An 18222-nucleotide genomic window follows, 5' to 3' on the forward strand; every position below is an offset into this window, starting at 1 on the left:
GTAGAGAAAATGCGATAAAGTGAGAAAAATTGAGAAAATGTGGTGCAGTTGCAGGCTGCTCTACATGGAAACGTTACTTACTTACACTTACACATGGCTTATCTTAGCTTCCATATGGTCAATGGCAATGTACTCTGCGTCTACTGTTGCCGTTTGTGTGCGATATTAAAAAATAATATAAATGTGATTCAGTGCCAGGCTGCCCTACATGCTAGAAAACTTTCTTCTTTTATTTTTTTCACCCATGCCCCTCAGACAGCCTGAGTCTGCCCATAGACAGTAAAAGAAAGTCTGCCACTGGCCTGTACCATATTCCTTCTTGGATGCTTTTGATGTGTAGAAACAAAGTAATAGCCGCTTTATTTAAATGTAATTTCATGAGACATGGTTTATGACTGAATGTACTGTGCAGACCAGGCGTGTATACCATAAAAGCAATAAATACAGTGGTAATATTCACTTGGCTGTTCGTGAATCATACGCACCAGTCAGCAATTCTGTCCACTGCATACGGGTTTTATCAGTTGTCATGTGACCCATACTCAGCCATCTTGTGGAAACCGAAGAGAGAGAGAGAGAGCGAGAGAGCCACACAACTCGCATACAAACCTTGTGCTGTCAGATCAAGCAGAGGTAAGACAGCCAACGTTAAATACACTAGCAAAGAAAAGAAATTACATTTAAGTTAAGTGCCATGTCAGAGAGTGATATTCTGACGAGCTGGGGTGCTTGGGACTGTTGCTCAAGCACCATGTTTACTTGGCCTTGCAGCACCGGGCTCTAGTGACTCGGTGTGCGTGTCCGGGCCGTGTGAGGTGCGGGACGATTTAACGAGGAAATGTTGTTGTGGATCCAGGCTGCTCGAAGGCCGCGTGTAGCTAGTTAGCCAACCTGTTAGCATGCTAGCTACAAGTGTTGAGTAACGGTATAGGGATCAACATATGCGTTATAGCAGTGTTATTGTGTTATATAACGTTAGAATATATGACAAGACGTCTTATCCTATGGTAAATTAAATTATTGTCAATACATATGTAAACCTTCACGTATGACAAGCATACATTAGCTACGCTGGGATAAGATGCTGCTAACGCGCTAGCATAACCACTGTTAGCCATCGAAAATACCCTGGTGTGGCACCAGCATCTAGCTAGCTAGCGGCACTTTAACTACAATTATGCTGCCACCTTTCAACATAACTAGCTATAAGTATACTGTCAACTTTTAACCGTTGGAAACATGTGTAGGCTAATGTGCGTTACTAGTGCCATGTGTTTGCTCTATTATCCATGTTAGTGTATTTAACTGGTTAGCTTGCTACGTTAGCTAACGTAGCTAAAGTTGGTAACTGAGACGACGCTGAAGTTAGCTTCTGATTAGGCAGTTAAGGGGGAACTTACGGGAAACTAACTAACGTTGAAGTTAACATGTGAATCGGAAGCTAACTTCAGCGTTAAGTTTCCCTTTAACTGCCGAATCGGAAGCTAACTTCGGTGTCATGTAACCGAGGATGATTTCCATTTAACGTTAACCTTCCGGAGTGACCATCGCCAACTTTTAACATTCATCAGTAACGTAATTTACTTAATACATCCATGGCATTAGCAGGGTGGGTCGGTATGACTAATGTTAGGTAACGTTAGCTGCTTTGCTGTTTGATTAACATTAGCTACATGGTGGATTCAACGTCAAGGTAACAATCCGGACAACTAGCTAGCTATGAAAGAACATACTAGTGGTCAGTCATGTTTTCCGTAGACTTAAGCCGTTTACTCATCAAAATGCAAGTCTAAAATAACACTGGTAAATGGGCGAAGCGTACAGAGGAATTTTCAACTGTTATGTTTTACTCTAACTAACGTTACCAATTTACACGTGGCTTATCCTGGCTTCCATATGGTCAATGGCAACGTAGTGTGCGTTTACTGTCGCCGTTTGTGCCCGATATTTAGAATATAATTAATTTTTCATTGCACAACGAAGTAAACTCTAGCTGTCCTTTAACGTTGTACACATGTATAACACAGAACTATAAATAGAGAAAAACATTATATATAAAGGTAAATAAAAAAACAGACAAAAATATGTTTATAGATATAGAAAATATGCATTTGCTTTGCTGTGACTAAAACAGTAGATGAGATTGCAAATTGCTGAAATATAGTGGCTTTATATACAGGTAATACTGTTGGGAATACATGTACAAGGACTGTGTTAAGGTGAAGTTGGAATATAAACATCTGTGCAGTGTTATTCATATATATATATATAATTTTTTTTTTTTTTTTTTATGTATATATATAAATACTATATATTTTTGAGAAAGCATCTATGTAATAAATCCTTGCTTTCAAGCCTAAGTGTTAAGGAAAGTATTGGCAGTACAAACACACACACGCATAAACAAACAGCTAAGCTTGTTGGCAAAACATTGTTTTTAGTTTATTTGCTGAAGTAAAGGTAACATCTGTTGTCAATTAAAGGTGTCTGACATACCCTCTTTGCGGACTGGGAGACTTCCTAAAATAGCTTTAGCAGATTGAAATTGTACACTGCTTGTGTGCTAGTGGGATGGGCTATGTATACTGAGGAGTTGTAATAAATTAAAGCAGGTGATACAAGTATTTTTTCCAAATTCTGTTTAGCAGAATTATGTTATTGTAAATTAATTGTGAAATAAAACTTTTACTTAAACTGGTATGGTAAAACAGCATAGGTGTTAGGTAATAATATTTGTGTAGATATAAATTAATTGCACGTGTGTTTGGAATGAGGGAAAATGATTGAATTTTAGGTATCCTGATTATAAGTTATAATAATTAATGATCAACGAAGCAAGACAGCACTGCAGTTAAATTGTTTGTCCATGTGATGTATGCAATAGTCTAATCTAATTTTCCTATTGAAAACGTACACAAAAGGGTTTTTTGAAGAGGTAGCCTACAATTAATACAGCTAACTGTTACATCACTAGTATGTGAACAAAACTAAAACCACAGACCTTTTAATTATTAGTGAATGTTTGTTAAACAAAACAGGCTATGAAAGTAAATATGTAGGATTTCTATGCGAGTAGTACTGTTCTACCATAATGGTTCATACTGAGTGGAACTAATCCTTTTCCTCCATTTTCATATTTGTAGAACTTCAAGAAGAATGGCCGAAACCCAGACACTTAACTTTGGACCTGAATGGTAAATGGCAAGAATTCATGATTGGTTAGAATTGATTAGAATTGATTTGTAGGTGGTGAAACTGGTTTTCTGTTGGAGCCCAGTGCAGCGTTTGCATAAATGTTCAGACATGTCAAGTGCCACCTCAGCTTAAGTGTTGTCTCCCTCACCTTTGACCCTTCTTCTTTTACTATCCTTTCTCTCTCTCTGCAGGCTCCGCGCCTTGTCTGGAGGTGGTGGTGGCAGTGGTGGTGGAGGCGGTGGCTGCGGGGTTGCCTCTCCACCCCTCTCACCTGCATTGCCAAAGTATAAACTTGCAGACTATCGCTACGGGAGAGAAGAAATGTTAGCACTTTATGTAAAGGATAACAAGGTTCGTAGGCCTATAATGTCTGCATCTTAGCTGTTGATGCAGGCCTGCAGTCAACGTGATTTACATACAAATTAGGGCTGGGCGATATGGAGAAAATCCAATATCACGATATTTTTGACCAAATACCTCTATCGATACTGCAACAATATTGTAGTGTTGACTATTGGTGCTTTCACAAAATATTTACACAATGAGATCTTTGATAAATAATCATCAGTAATGTGGATACAATGACTAAGTGGGTAAAGGCAAATAAGAGAACAGCTAGAACAGTCTGGCAAGTTCAGAAAATGACATCACTTTACTGTAATGCAGCCTTTAAAACCAGGAAAAGACAACACTTATGCCATATTACGATCTCCAAAATCTAAGATGATACCTAGTCTCATATCACGATATCGATATATTGCCCAGCCCTAATACAAATTATGTTCTTGCCCATTAGATTTACGTCTTCTTTATTTCAGTGTGTTATAACACATTCTTTCAAACCCTTATGCATCTTAACAGATTTTTTGGATTGTTTATTTCACCCCTCCAGATCCCTATAGACCTACATGATAAGGAGTTCCTGCCGATATTGCAAGAGGAGCCTTTGCCTCCTCTGGCACTTGTGTCTTTTACAGAGGAGGAACAGGTATGAGTACTTCATATCAGTTCTCTATCTTGGTTAGAAATGGTAAGATGATCAGCAACAATTTATCTTCTGACTTCAAAACAAATGCCATATTGGCCTCAGGCCAGTTGGCTCCTTATTGTAATTACCTGGATTATACAGTACTTTAAGTAATTAGGCTTCCAAATACAGAGCCGGTGCAAAAAAAAAAAAAAAGAGAGAGCTAAGAGCTTGCCTTTTGTCCCCCTTGCTCCCCTCCCCCGTTTGTGTTTGCAGAGAAATTTTTCCATGTCTGTAAACAGTGCAGCTGTACTTCGGCTGACAGGGCGAGGAGGTGGTCCGATAGTAGGGGCACCAAGAGGCCGAAGTACCTCAAGGGGTAGAGGTAAGAATTGAACTAAGATCATACATGAATCTGTCATGTTTCCTTTTTCATTTCAAGGATAAACAGTTTCTGATGTGACAGCGCTATGGTAGATTTTCTTTTCAAATTAGCCTTTATTTTAGCTATTTAGCAGTTTCAGAAGTCGCAACAACTGCAGATACTTAAGATGCCTTTTAAAGAATCCCACCAACTGAGACAAGGAGTGTAATATTAGCACTCTGTAGGTGTTGTGCTTACTTGGCATATTCTTCTGCAGCTGCTTGAACTATTGATGTGTCTTAAACATGAAAACCCCTGTTTGAAAACAGACTGCTAGTATCACACACACACACACACACACATACACACAGACAACTATATACATCCTCCAATCAGTTAAAGCTGCATACTGTATTTCACAGTGCTGTTTAGACCGCCTAAGTTACTGTTGGTCAGTCCCAAGTGTTTAGAGAAGTTCAGTAAATAGCAGTACTGTTATCGGCCAGCCCGTGTGTGTTATGTTTATTGCCAAAGAAAATAAATAAATCTCAATGGCATCTCTCCTGTTCCTCACTGCAGAGTTGGTCCAGACCAACCACAGTTTGGAGATGCAGTTCTGGAAAGGCAACGAGACAAAAGCAACTCAAATAGAATAGTGATAAATGAAATATACCACTCATTGCGAAAACTGTAGGCTATTGCTTACTGACCAACTCTCAAAAGCTGATTCATGATCTTGCAAAGTCGTGGCCCACACCTTTACCAATCTTCTTTTGTACTGAGCATATAATCCATTTGAACTCATAATTCTTCACAATTTAAGGTCCTGTTCTCTGTACTGTTGATCACTTGGTGTTTGATTCACACAGCCCAAGTTCACATGTCTTTATGTCCGGACAATGGGTAGAGTACGAATTTAATCAGTAGCAGCTCCTTACATTGAGTAGGCAATGTTAGTTTTCCCTGTCACAAAAGGGGAAACAACAACAAAACATCGCAATCGGCTATCGACCAATTTGTTATTTTAAACATTGGTATCGGCCCAGAATTTCACAATCGGTGCATCCCTAATCACAATGTTAAATATATAATTCCTAAAGGTGAGTTCATGCTTAGCATTTGCACACAGTCAATAGCAACTTGATCTCCTCAGGTCATGTCAACCTTTGATTGTTTTCAGGCCGGGGAAGAGGAGATGGAGGGTTTTACCAAAGAAGTTTTGATGATGTGGAAGGTTTTGGTCGTGGAGGGAGGGAGATGCATCGCTCCCAAAGCTGGGAAGAAAGGTATTAAAATGCCCATTGTGGTATCAAATTTTGTTGTAAAAATCTGGCATTTATTTGACCATGTACAGATGTTCAATATGAGACTTTTTTTTTTCTAGACAGAAATTTAAACATTTTAAAATTATTTATTTATTTTATTTGTGTATTTTTTTTCTCACCAGGGGAGAAAGACGGTTTGAAAAGCCAGGTCGAAAAGACCCAGGTTGGTGGTAAATTTTGTTGCTTAAATAATGATGTATTCATTGGCAAATGCACTGGCTTATCCACTTGTTGCTCTCTGTCACCCTAGCTGAAGTTGCTCCAGGACATTTCCCAATGAATCACAGTAAGTGTGCCTTTGTAATTTAATAGACCATTGAGTTCAGATTTCTTTAGTAGGTGTAAATGGCACAAATTACAGTTTTCTAACCGATTACAGTGAGTTTGAGTTTAATAATGTAGCTTTAAATGTAAACTATCAATGTAATGATGATGTCTTGACCTTTTAACTATCCCCCTACCCACTACTCTATGCAGTCCGAGGAAACTATGAGGATGGTGTAACAGTCCCACCGAGGAAGCATGACTTCACGCGGTCAGAGAGCGAGAACTGGCGTACTTCTCAGAATGGTGAGGATGATGAGGGGGGCTGGCGCCTGGCGGGGTCTCGGCGGGACAGTGACTGGTGGTGCCCCACGAGCCCAGGTGGGCGCAGCACTGACCATATTACCGTTACATCTATCTTTTGATAAATGTTTGTTGTATGGCTTGTTTCAGAATAAGATACATTTTAAGGGTGCTCCGATTGATTGGTCACCGATCAAAATATAAAAAATCTATTACTATTTTTCTCTCTCTCTCTCGCACACCCTTTGTACATTTGTGTGTTTTCATTGCAGCTCACAGAGAAAAATAATATTACCATACAACCTGCTTGAATTAAGGGGTATTCTCCAGCTCAACTTTTTCTTTCTGTATAGTTGCTGCTTGGCTAGAATTGGAATTTTATCACATAACAGGTACCAATTAAGGGCACATGTTTTATGTAAAATGTACAGTTTAATGGTGCACTGATTTCTCCTTTCATCACTTCCCTGTGCTTTTGAACTGCACATCTTAATGCACATGCTCAATAATCATACTGTTAGAATGGTTTATTGTATGTGCATGCACTTCAGTAGCGCTACAGGTAGCAAAAGTGTTGCTGTCCATCCAAAGTGCTGTCCATCTTGAAGCCAAGGTAGATCATGAGATTAAGATTGGTTGTGAACACTAACCATTTTAGATGGGCCTCGGTCAGCAGGGTGGCACCCAGATCAGCGTCGCCGTTTTCCATTTGATGCAAGAGAAGACGAGCGTGGCTACAGGAGGCCACGGTCAGGCAGCGGCAGCCTGGAGGACGAGAGGGACAGCTTGCCAGAGTGGTGCCTGGAGGACGCAGACGAGGAGGCGGGCACCTTCGACTCGTCGGGGGCCTTTCTTTCACTCAAGGTAAGCATAGACCTGAGAAGAGTTTTGATTAAATCAATGAGTGACAAATACTTTTTAAGTATTAAAGTGCCATTTATTTATATAAATGGCTCGTCCTCACTAGATATTATAAAGTAGATCATTCCTTTCCTACTAATATTAAAAGCTTTATGGGATAATAATGGTGTCAGAGGTACTGTAATTTTGTTCTTTGTTGTGTATTCAGAAAGCCTCCAAGGAGCCAATCCTGGAGGAGGCAGAGCTCGACTTCAAACCCTTGGAAGAGTGTGAAGAGGGCCTGGAGGAGGATGACTGTCAGCCCAGGGAGACCAAAGAAATGGAAACGGAGGCCAAAAGAGAGGCTGAACGAAAAGGTCCGATAGTTTGAGTGCTGATTTTTTTTTTTAAATGCATTTTGGATGTTTTCGGGTTGTCCGTCCGTCTGTACCATTCTCGTTACACAAAATCTCAGGAATGCCTGGATGTAATTTCTTTAACTTTGGCACAAACGTCCACTTGGACTCAAGGATGGACTGATTGGAATTTGGTGGTCAAAGGTCAAGGTCACTGTGCTGACCTGTGAATGGTATTAGTGGACTATGCCATTCTGTTGCCTTGACCCAAATTATCTTAAGAAACGGTACAGTAACTGTAATATCTCAGTTATTACTGAAATAAGATTTAAAAGCCACACAGCAGTAAAATATATTTTCAGACCCAATGTTCTTTGATAGGGAAAAGGTTTTTGTTGTTTAGGACACAAAAAGACGCATTCAGTTGCTCGGCAGATGGTGGCTGCTTTGTTTACCAACCACCATGATTAAATAGGAAGTTAGTGACAGCATTTTTAAAGCAATCTAATCCACTGTGAGCATGACCAAAAAAAAGAAAAATGGCTGATGTGAAAGAGGTTCTCATGTTCATTATCAACCATAATCAAAACTTTTTTAAATTGAGGATCATAGTAATGTTGATTATGATCCCATCTCATGTATTTACAATTATTCTTCTTTTTTTTTTTTTCTTTTTTTAATAGAGTTGTCGAGAGCATCAGAGAAGGCTTTACCTGTGAATCCAACTCTTGCTCCCCCAGTCTCAGAGCCCCAGGCTCCTGCCCAGTCTCTGTCCCTGAGCCAGCCCAACAGAACAGAAGAGTCTGAGAGGCCATCTGAACGGCATCCACCCCTGGAGCTCCAACCAGCGCCCTGTAAAGTCCCCCTGCACGTCCCCATGTCTAACAGTATGCTTGAGTCCCTACCCATGAACCACATTTCTACAACCCTTGCAGGTGGGATTTAGGTCTTCAATTTCACTGTAAATAGGACTTTTTTGCCAGTTGGTTCCACCTACCAGGAAAACCTCCTAATATCTGCTTTTCCTCATGCTATGCAGAATTATCTGCTCCATCGCCCAGCATCCAGCTACCGCAAAAGCCCATGGAGGTTCCTGTGGCGATGAATAATCCTTTGCCCTTCCCCTCAAGTATAATTGCACCTATTGGCAGGCCCACCACTGTGCCACACGACACAGATGAAGATGAGGGACTAAAACACTTTGAGCAGGTAAGTTAGTAGACTTTTAACATGAAAATCAGTCATGAGGTGGTAGGGCTATCCTCTATTCCACTAACAGTCATAAGATATCTTTGATGGATTTAATGGATCTCTTAAAATCTTGTACTCATTGGAAAGGAAAGCGTATTGTGAATATAATGATAACAGAAATAAAAGCCAGACTATGAGTGCTGTTATATCTTTCTAAAATGGTCTCTCTGTGTATTGGCTCCCATCCTTCCCCAGGAGGCAGAAAAAATGGTAGCATACCTACAGGATAGTGTGGTGGATGATGAAAGGCTTACAGCAAAGACTTCAGAGAAGCCCAAACCTGCAGGCCTGCCGCTCACCCACGAGGCTGCTCTCAAGTGGTTCTACAAAGACCCCCAAGGGGAGATACAGGGTAAGATTGGAAGAGGTTTTATGTGCTCAAAATGTGACTTAAATACTGTACATTTATTATCAAAACTGCTCCACCATTGCCCCTGAATCTCCTCTGCTATCTTTGCTCTCTTTTGGGGCTCAGGTCCATTCAATAACCAGGAGATGGCTGAGTGGTTCCAGGCTGGTTACTTCACAATGTCTCTCCTAGTCAAAAGAGGGTGTGATGAAGTATTTCAAGCACTTGGAGAGATCATGAAGATATGGGGAAGAGTACCGTTTACTCCAGGCCCTGCACCACCACCTCTACAGGTATGTTTTTGCTTTATGTGGCCTGTTTGTAAACAGCGCTGGATGCCAGTACTAGCCGTGACCTCCAGATGGCGTGGTATTTCACACTTTGTAACAGTACAAAGTGTCAGAAGAATCCTTTATGTATTTATTATTTCTTTTAAGACCCTTCCCTCTAACTTAATGGACTTTGTAAAGATTTTTCATGTAGCAGTTGAGAAGTTCTCTTCTTGATCGCAACAAAAAGCTGTGTAAAAGTGTAAATGCATCCAAGAAACAATCGAGATAGACTGAAATCTTAAATTCTAGCCAGATGCTGAAAATGTCTAAATGCATCTGTCTCATAAAAATGCATGCAGGGTTTTTCCTGCATAGAATATTTTTTGGTGCCCCCCCAAAGAGGTTGTAGCCAGCACCCAAGGAAAATCACCAGTGCCAAATAACAATTGAGAATAAAAATAGCAATTCCTGTCCGAATGTGTTTTAATAGCAATTTACCAAACGACGGTAGAAGCAAGCAGAACATAAACCTGAATAGGAACACTTATCTCACTTTTACCGTCCACACTCAGCCTGTGCCGGACTCTCCTGGTGATTTTAATGGAAGTGTTTTAATATTATTATTTTTTTTTACAGTTTTGTTGATTGGGGTTTTATTTACTCAAGCATAATATACATTTTTGTGTATCAAATTGTCAGAAATAACAGGCAAAATGCAAACATCTCTGTCAAATAAGGTAACACAGACTCGCTGCCTTTACTGTATTCAAACCGATCATGCTTACTGTCATACGTAGTCAGGAAAAACCCTGATATGTAATATTTACTCCTCCCATAGTGTCAGTAAGCTGTTGGTGGAAATAGCCACTCACTGTTTGTTTTTCATAATACATCCATGGTCTGTCTTCTCTGTCCTTTCATGACAGTGGCAGCTGAAGGTACACAAAAATTAAATTAGCCAATATACTGTCTCCTTAAAGCAACAAGGAAAATCTGCTCCTGCCATTTCTACACATAACAATCAAATATTAAGTTACTTGTTTTGTTTTTTACACTGATATGGTGACTGTAGATATATGTTTTGTGATTGATCTATGTCAATTACAAATTGATTAATTTAGTAGATGCACCTTTAGTGGCATTTGCGGCCTTGGTTGAATAAGTAAAGGTCTGTATTAGCTTTTGGACAACTGGATGCTGTTCAAGCACTTTCAAATAGTTAAAAAAGAGACTGTGTGAACAGCAGTTTTGAGGTCCAAACTTTTTTTTAGTAGCTACCTTATACTTTTTTGACTGCTATGATTGATTTCAACTGTGTCTTCTTGTATAATGCAGGGGGATGGTGATCAGGAGAGGTTGAAGAGGCAGCAAGAGCTCACTGCTCTCAACCTTTACCAGTTACAGCAGCTCCAATATCAATACCTCCTCAGGTACACCAGACTCAGATCTGACACTTTTTGTTTATAGTTGCAGCGTGATTGTTCATGTGTCATGATGGAAATATCCAAATACACACATTTATAAACTGCTTCACTTCCCTGGGCTTAATACAGGAATAGGTTACAGCATGAATTGATGCCTCATAGAGGTGTGACGAGATCTCGTCCTACGAGATCTTGCAAGATTAAAATGTGACCAGACTTCCCGTCGAGGTAAAAATTGTCTCGAGATATCGTTCACAAGTGCAGAGGAGCAGCCAGTAGACAGTCTAACCAGGTTGGTCTTATAATACATCTGGCTTTGAAGATGAGTCTGACTTGGACCTCTAAATTAGCATAGAAGAACCCCTGCCTGTTCGCCAAATGTGCAGCGGAGTTGCAATTGTAAAAAACTGCCTGTTAAACCCAGCGTTAGAACATTAGAGGGTACGGCCACTCTCACTCGCGCCCAATGCACGGACTGCAGCTCAGTGTGGCGCTGACTCACACAGATCGCTCTCTTTCTCTCTCTTTTTTTTTTAAATGAGTCGAAAGCGAAACCTAACTTGATGATGATGTTTAATGATATTAAACAAAGAGAAATGTTCTCGCCTCGTCTTAAAATGGTCATAAATCGATACAAGAGCAGCCTACTTCCTGGTTTACTGCTGCAATGAAACGCTTGGTTACGTTGTAACCTTGGTTCTCTGAGTACATTTTTTCCATTATTTTTTTCCAGTCATATTTCTAAATTGAAGTTTTCTTTAAAATGGTGTTAAAATCTCATCTTGTCTCGTTCTTGTGAACCCCATACCCCTAATGCCTCACAATCAAAAGCACCCTCCACCACCTAATGCAATTGTAAAAAAAATATACATCCAACATTAAATTGCATTAATGCATATAGGAAATAAACATCTAACATGCAGTGTATGTTCAGTGACATTCATTCAAATCATAACTAATTTTTCCTGTTTGGCTCTCATTTCTCCCATCCCACGCATTGTCTTCCACTATTCAGGCAGCAGTATGCTCAGGCCCTGGCCCAGCAGAAAGCTGCAGCTCTTAGCTCAGCTCCTCTTCAACAGCAGCAACAACACCAACAGCAGATCAACCTGCTTCTACAGCAATACCAGGCTCTCAAGCTAAGGTTGATAAACAAACACTGTCTCACCCTACCTCTAAATACATCTGTACCTGTGCTTCTGTGTTTACAAATCCTACTTTGCATTGACATGAAGAGAGTATTGCATTTATTAATATGTGTATTTTCTTGTGTTTTTGTAGAGCGTCTGAGAGCCTCCTACCTCCTGTTACCCGGTCCCTGTCTGTGCCAGACTCTGGTTCTGTGTGGGAAATGCAGAACCCGTCCTCTCAGGCTTCCTGCACATCAAATGTCCAACAAGCTGCTTCAAACAGTGAGTTTTTACCTTAAATATTCTGCAGCGTTGGGTTCTTTTTGAATCACATGAGAGGAAAAGGAAAGTCTATATTATGTTAAAGCAGTTCTAATGTATCATATTCCATTACACTCAACAGCATGGGATGGCAGCAGCGTGTGGGATTTACCTATAGACTCCATAGCACAGGCTCCAACCATTGAGCAGATGCAACAGTTAGAGAAGTCAAAGTCTGCAAAGGTAAAAATTATTTCTGCTCACTTTTGTTTTTGTTGTCTGTGTAAAATGTTTCTCATCTAAAGTCAAGACCTCTTATAGTCTTGAATACAGCAGCATCTTATGTCTGAGTCTTTTCCAAGTCTGAAAATGTAGTTTCTTGCTATTTTACTTCTAAGATGAAATTGGTTGCATTAAAATAGTCAAATATTAAAATTAATCTGACGGATCTATGATTTTAAATTATAGGATTGGTCTGAAATATGTTCTAATCTCACATCCCTGGCTGCAGATAATATCATGAGTGTATTTTTATTTTCCTCATCTGACAGTTGGAGTTGGAGAGGCGAGAGGCAGAACTGAGAGCCAAAAGGGAGGAAGAGGAGAGGAAACGGCTGGAGGAGGCCCTGAGGGCTCGACAGGTGGAGGAACGCAAGCGCTTGGAAGAAGAGGAGCTGGCACGGCAAAAACAGGTCAAGTATTAAAACAATATAAATCTACAGCACTTAAAGCCTTTGAGCTACTGTTTCATTGTGAGGCACTTTTCTTTGATGTCGTTGGGACTGACCCAGTGTTGTAAATCCTTTAGGAGGAGGCTTTAAGACGACAGCTAGAGCAAGAAGAGGCACATCGCAGACAAAAAGAGGAAGAGGAGAGAATGAAACAAGAGGAAGCTCTGCGTAGATTAGAGGAGAGGCGGAGGGAAGAGGAGGAGAGAAAGAAACGGGAAGAGTTCCTTCGGAAACAGGTACGCTAACAAAAACATGTCACATACTTCCTACCTCCTTTCTGGATTTGTGAAATGTACCCTAAATTGCAATGTTTTCCACCTCACCAGGAAGAGGAGCGCAGAAAGCAAGAAGAACTTGAAATATTAAGGAGGCGTGAGGAGGAGAAGCGAGCGGAAGAAGAGGCAACAGCTGCTGCTCTGGCCCAACAGCAACTGGAGGAGCAGAAGAGGAGAGAGCAGGAGGCCCAAAGACAGCAGGAGCTGCAGAGACAGAGGCAGCAGCAACAAGAGGCCCTCAGGAGACTTCAACAACAGCAGCAGCAGCAGCTTGCACACATGAAGGTAAGGTCGCAGAGGGTTAGTCAGCAGAAGTAGACAGTACAAAATATATTTAAAGTTCATGAAACACCTCGTCCTACTTTGCAGCTTCCATCCTCTTCAAAGTGGGGCCAGCAGTCAGTCAACACTATAAACCAGACTCAGAGCACCCTGTCACTGGCTGAGATCCAGAAACTGGAAGAGGAGAGAGAACGACAGACGCAGGAGGAGGTAAAGTCAGCGAGCAGTCAAAGTAACTCTTTTTGACAAATTCTTGTCATTTAGCCAAATGTCATTTTTATGCAAACTTATTTGTGTCCTCCTTTACCTTCCTCACCCCCACAGCAGAGACGTCGGCAACAAGAGCTCCTGAAGCTACAGCAGCAGCAGGCCTTGCAACTGGCTCAGCAGCCCCAGGCCAAGCTGTCTGGTTGGGGTAGTGTGGCAAAACAGCCAGCTGCAACTAAATCTTTGCTGGAGATTCAAAGGGAAGAAGCCCAGCAGATGAAACAGCGGAAGGAGCAGCAGCAGCATCAGCAGCAACAGCAGCAACAACAACAGCAGCAACAGCAGCAACAGCAGCAACAGCAACAACAACAGCAGCAGCAGCAGCAGCAGCAACAACAGCAGCAGCAACCACACCCCATTGCCCCCCAACAGATCCGTACTCAAAACAGAACTGTACGTGACCTATATGATACCATGTCTTTATTGGCTATAATAGGATAAAAGCTACGTAAAGCCACAGGGTTTGGTGTGGATGTTTAGTGGACAATATTGAAAGCAGTGTATATGTATCTTAGAAATAGCTGCTTGAAGTGATGACAGAATAGTTGTGGCTCTGTTTTCCTGGCTCTAAACAATTTCACAAATCTTATAGAAATTGAAATGATCATCTAAAATTTCAACAAAGCCATGTTGTTTTTCATGTGACCTCTTTAATTATAATAACCTCAAGTGATCTTTTGCAAAAGAAGGAAGGAGGGCTGAAATGATTAGATCAATCAATTAGTCAAACCGGCATAAAATTAATCTATAATGTTGACGGCAGCTTCAGTTAGCTGTTAGCCTTACATTAGCCAAATGGGCTTTCTTTACTTCAGGGAACTCCGTAAATTACGAGAGTTGAGGCACAGTAGCCAGAGGACATCAGTGGGAAAACCAGAAAACATTTTTCTCCATAAAATATGATCCAGTTTCACCAAATCACTGGTAGTGCCATAAAGCGTAACAGCACTTCTCCCAGGATATCAGTCCCGCTCATCAAAGTTGCATAGTGAGAAAACAGGCGATCAGGGCGTGCAGTGAGAATGACAGAGGCACCATTCTCCCTATTACAAATCAGTGCAGCATAAAAACTATTTTGAAGTTGTTACATACATTATTTGTAGTTGTGCAATGTTTCTTTAATTGAGTAATAAGATTCATTTCAGCTTGAAATGATCCCAAACTTTGGAAACTTTGTTGTTTTCTCACGCCTGTCACTTCTCTTGGCCCCTCGCTATTTTCTCTCTTCCTCCATTTTTCAATCCGCACCATCCTTGTCACGTCACCTGTACACAGCCCATAAGCGTGTTGTGTGACTAATAATTATCCATGCGAAATACAGTTGGCTATATATAGTTATATGGGTTAAACAATTTTTAGTAATCACATTTTTTGAGTTATTTGAGGAATCATTTTTGCCCTACATCTGATTAATGAGAAAGTGATTAATCAGTAATGAAATGTATTGTTTCTTGCAGCCCTAGAAAGAAGTAGTATGTCAGTAACAGTATATCATTCTCATCACAGACATCGTCTCTGAGTAACTCGGTGTGGGGGTCTGTGAACACTAGCACCTGCACTAATTGGGGCTCAGACTCCAGCAGTATCTGGGGTGACACCCACAACTCTAACATGGGCTTCTGGGATGAAGCTGTGAAAGAGGCTGTCCAGCAACCTCCTCAAACCAAGAAAAGCAGCACGCAGAAGAACAACAAAGGCAACGCCAACATCAGGTATTTATTTACAATGCCAAAATAGAAAAAAAAAAAAACTATCTTTGTCCCAGCCTCCTGATGAAAAGCATGACTTACCATATGAAGGATATGAGTAATGCACATATCTTAATAACTTCCTTTTTTCTCCCTCCTGCATGTAAAGTAATTCTGTGAGTGGGCGGGCCAATAAAAAAGTAGAAGAGGAGGAGAAGCTGCTAAAGTTGTTTCAAGGGGTCAATAAGAGCCAGCAAGACACCTTCATGCAATGGTGTGAGCAAACCCTGCACACCCTCAACACAGCCAACAATCTGGATGGTAAGACTTTAAATATATATCTTTGCAAAAGCACTCTGCCTACAACTATTGATTAACCATTTATAGAAGCCAGACTCTCAAATATTCCATCTATCTCCCTGCCAGTTCCAACATTTGCATCCTTCCTGAAAGAAGTGGACTCTCCATACGAGGTGCACGACTATGTCAGGGCTTATCTGGGGGACACTCCCGAGGCCAAGGACTTTGCCAAGCAGTTCCTGGAACGTCGTGCCAAACAGAACGCTAACCAACAGAAACAGGCACCGCAGAAACAACAGCAACCCCTCAAGCAGCAGCAGGTAAGCAAGAGGCTCAGTATATGAGGTACCATATGTTTTGGTCCCATTATTTTCCATATAAAGCCATGTGACTCTTGTAATGTGATCAAAAAGAGAGACAGCTGTCCCTTTCGCTCCCCAAAAATAGCTTGTGCTCTGGGGAATTTCTGCCTGGCATGTTCAGACCAATCAGAGCAAGTCATCGGACGTCGTCAATGTCGTCATACTCCATGGCCACAACTGTTATTTACATTTCTGGTGTGACTCTCGCTCGCGTCACCCCTTTGGATCGGCCCCAAAGCATGTCATTGTACTGCTCCTTCCTTGTTTCCTAATGGGATGAAGACCAAACATGTCCATGTGATTTTCCTGCAGACTGGTCTGGCTACGTATCATAGTTTAAAAGTGCTACCATGACAGATTTTTCTGGTCTCTCTCCCTTTAATGTTTTGGGTGTGTTAAGCTGTGTGGGTAGTGTTGCATATCACTAAGCAGGATGGCTCTATGGCAAAATTCGATTTTGAAATGCTTTTTTTGCATCAATAAGGATATGCTTTATTATGTCACACTAAATTTTGATACAGAAATATATAAATAACACATACTGTCAAGTAGTAACATTTTGACTTTGCTGTCGTCACAGACTACAACTTCACAGAATTGCTTTTTCTCCAACAGTTGAATCAGTCTTTTAAATTTCTCTTTTCTCTCTTGTCCAGGATTCTGTATGGGGTGGAACGGGCTCTTCGTCACTCTATCAGTCCAACCATACAAGTGGCCAGCAGCAGTGCTTTGAGACCGTCACCTCAGGGAAAAAGAAAAAGAAGCAGAAGATGGTCCGCGCAGACCCAAGCCTTCTAGGTGAGAGCAAACGCCCATCTGCTAAATCTGAAAAATCTGCAACGATGTGTCACTGCTTTTTATATCTCATCTGCTAATTGCATCGTTCTTTCTTTTTTTCAGGTTTTTCTGTGAATGCGTCATCTGAGAGATTGAATATGGGAGAGATTGAGACTTTGGAGGACTTTTAAGGGGCACTGCAGCCAAGCAAACCCAACTGACTGTATCCAATTTGAACAGCAGTCGTTTTACCCAAACCTCCTGCCACCTTCACCTTTATTTTCAGTTTTACATTTATCAGATGTCCTCTGATAATCACTCATAAATTCCAAATTGTGAACAAACCATGATCTCTAAGGCAGGGTGTGGTTTCCTTTTGCTTACGGACCTATAAACTGATGAAAACCCTCAAGACAAATGTACTGTAGAAAACTGGCCAGTGAAACATCCGACCAGCCAAGAGAGCAATCAGCAAATGAACTCAAGTTTCTGGAGAGGAGAGAAGTCTGCAGAGGTGTTTATGTATGTTGGGCATCAGCTGCTTGGTTCCGAATCTTGTCCTGAAATTCAGTGACAACAAATTTGAAATTTGGCCTCCCATTATTTTAAGTGTGGATATATGGTTGGGATATTATGGGGCAGGTTAGAGAGAATATATCCATTGTTTTTGTTTTATTTATTAAATGTTTTCCCATTACACTTTAATCCCCCCCTTCTCTTATCCCTCCCTGTTGTCTGCTGGGTGTTCATGGATAATGATGCAAGGTAAAGCCCAAGGATTCGTGCCCACTTATGTCCTGTTTTAAGGACATGTCAAAAGTTCCAAGTAGTTATCTATTTCTTGTAAAATACTAGGCTGTTTAAAGAATAAACTTTCAATTCTGCATCTGTATTATAATATATGAAAATGATCTGCTGGAGTCATACTTTTTTATTGCGGTATGAAATAAAACAGTCTGATATGTGGGCTGTTCAAACCTGTGTCTGAACTATTCAGAAAAACCACAATTGTACAGAGTTCATATGATTCACTCACATCACTCGGTCACACTATGATCAGTTGCAATTTAAAGAGATCCTGTTAAGAGCTGGAAATGCAAACCCAACGCATTTTCTCCACAGGAGATGACAAATTGAAGAAGTTCAAATTGGAAACTAACATTGACAGCTTTTCAGGAAGAAAAGCCCATCCTCTCACCCCTTGGTTGTAGTACATATTGACATTTAATTAGTTAAGGT

General features: G+C 40.8%; 1 protein-coding gene across 11 annotated transcripts; it reads left to right on the forward strand.

The window, feature by feature from the left end:
• Positions 1–566: 566 nt before the first annotated feature.
• Positions 567–17985, forward strand: gigyf2 (GRB10 interacting GYF protein 2). 11 transcript variants are annotated; one of them, XM_031294253.2, is made up of 30 exons: positions 567–633; positions 3144–3194; positions 3387–3546; positions 4088–4183; positions 4439–4547; positions 5707–5812; positions 5974–6014; positions 6102–6137; positions 6329–6496; positions 7077–7282; positions 7488–7635; positions 8298–8549; positions 8654–8823; positions 9061–9217; positions 9341–9507; positions 10822–10916; positions 11926–12054; positions 12192–12322; positions 12444–12544; positions 12853–12993; positions 13110–13268; positions 13359–13592; positions 13677–13799; positions 13914–14249; positions 15363–15568; positions 15714–15865; positions 15971–16164; positions 16636–16638; positions 16860–17004; positions 17107–17985. In XM_031294253.2, exons 2-30 carry the CDS (start codon positions 3157–3159, stop codon positions 17172–17174), a joined length of 4071 nt encoding a protein of 1356 aa, XP_031150113.1. In that variant the 5' UTR covers positions 567–633; positions 3144–3156; the 3' UTR covers positions 17175–17985. The 11 variants fall into 11 exon arrangements, with proteins under 11 accessions (XP_031150113.1, XP_035860933.1, XP_031150111.1 ...); XM_036005040.1 differs by lacking the exon at positions 567–633 and adding an exon at positions 1675–1693; XM_031294251.2 differs by lacking the exon at positions 567–633 and adding an exon at positions 1675–1693 and having other exon boundaries at positions 7092–7282.
• Positions 17986–18222: the final 237 nt, after the last annotated feature.

Source organism: Sander lucioperca, chromosome 9 (assembly GCF_008315115.2).
Source record: "Sander lucioperca isolate FBNREF2018 chromosome 9, SLUC_FBN_1.2, whole genome shotgun sequence".
Taxonomy (NCBI): domain Eukaryota; kingdom Metazoa; phylum Chordata; class Actinopteri; order Perciformes; family Percidae; genus Sander; species Sander lucioperca.

Coding starts and splice junctions, on each gene's coding strand:
- gigyf2 (XM_031294253.2), top strand. CDS start 3,157: ATGGCCGAAACCCAGACACTTAACTTTGGACCTGAATG. Junction 4,184..4,438: donor CTTTTACAGAGGAGGAACAG/GTATGAGTACTT, acceptor TTGTGTTTGCAG/AGAAATTTTTCCATGTCTGT. Junction 5,813..5,973: donor TCCCAAAGCTGGGAAGAAAG/GTATTAAAATGC, acceptor TTTTCTCACCAG/GGGAGAAAGACGGTTTGAAA.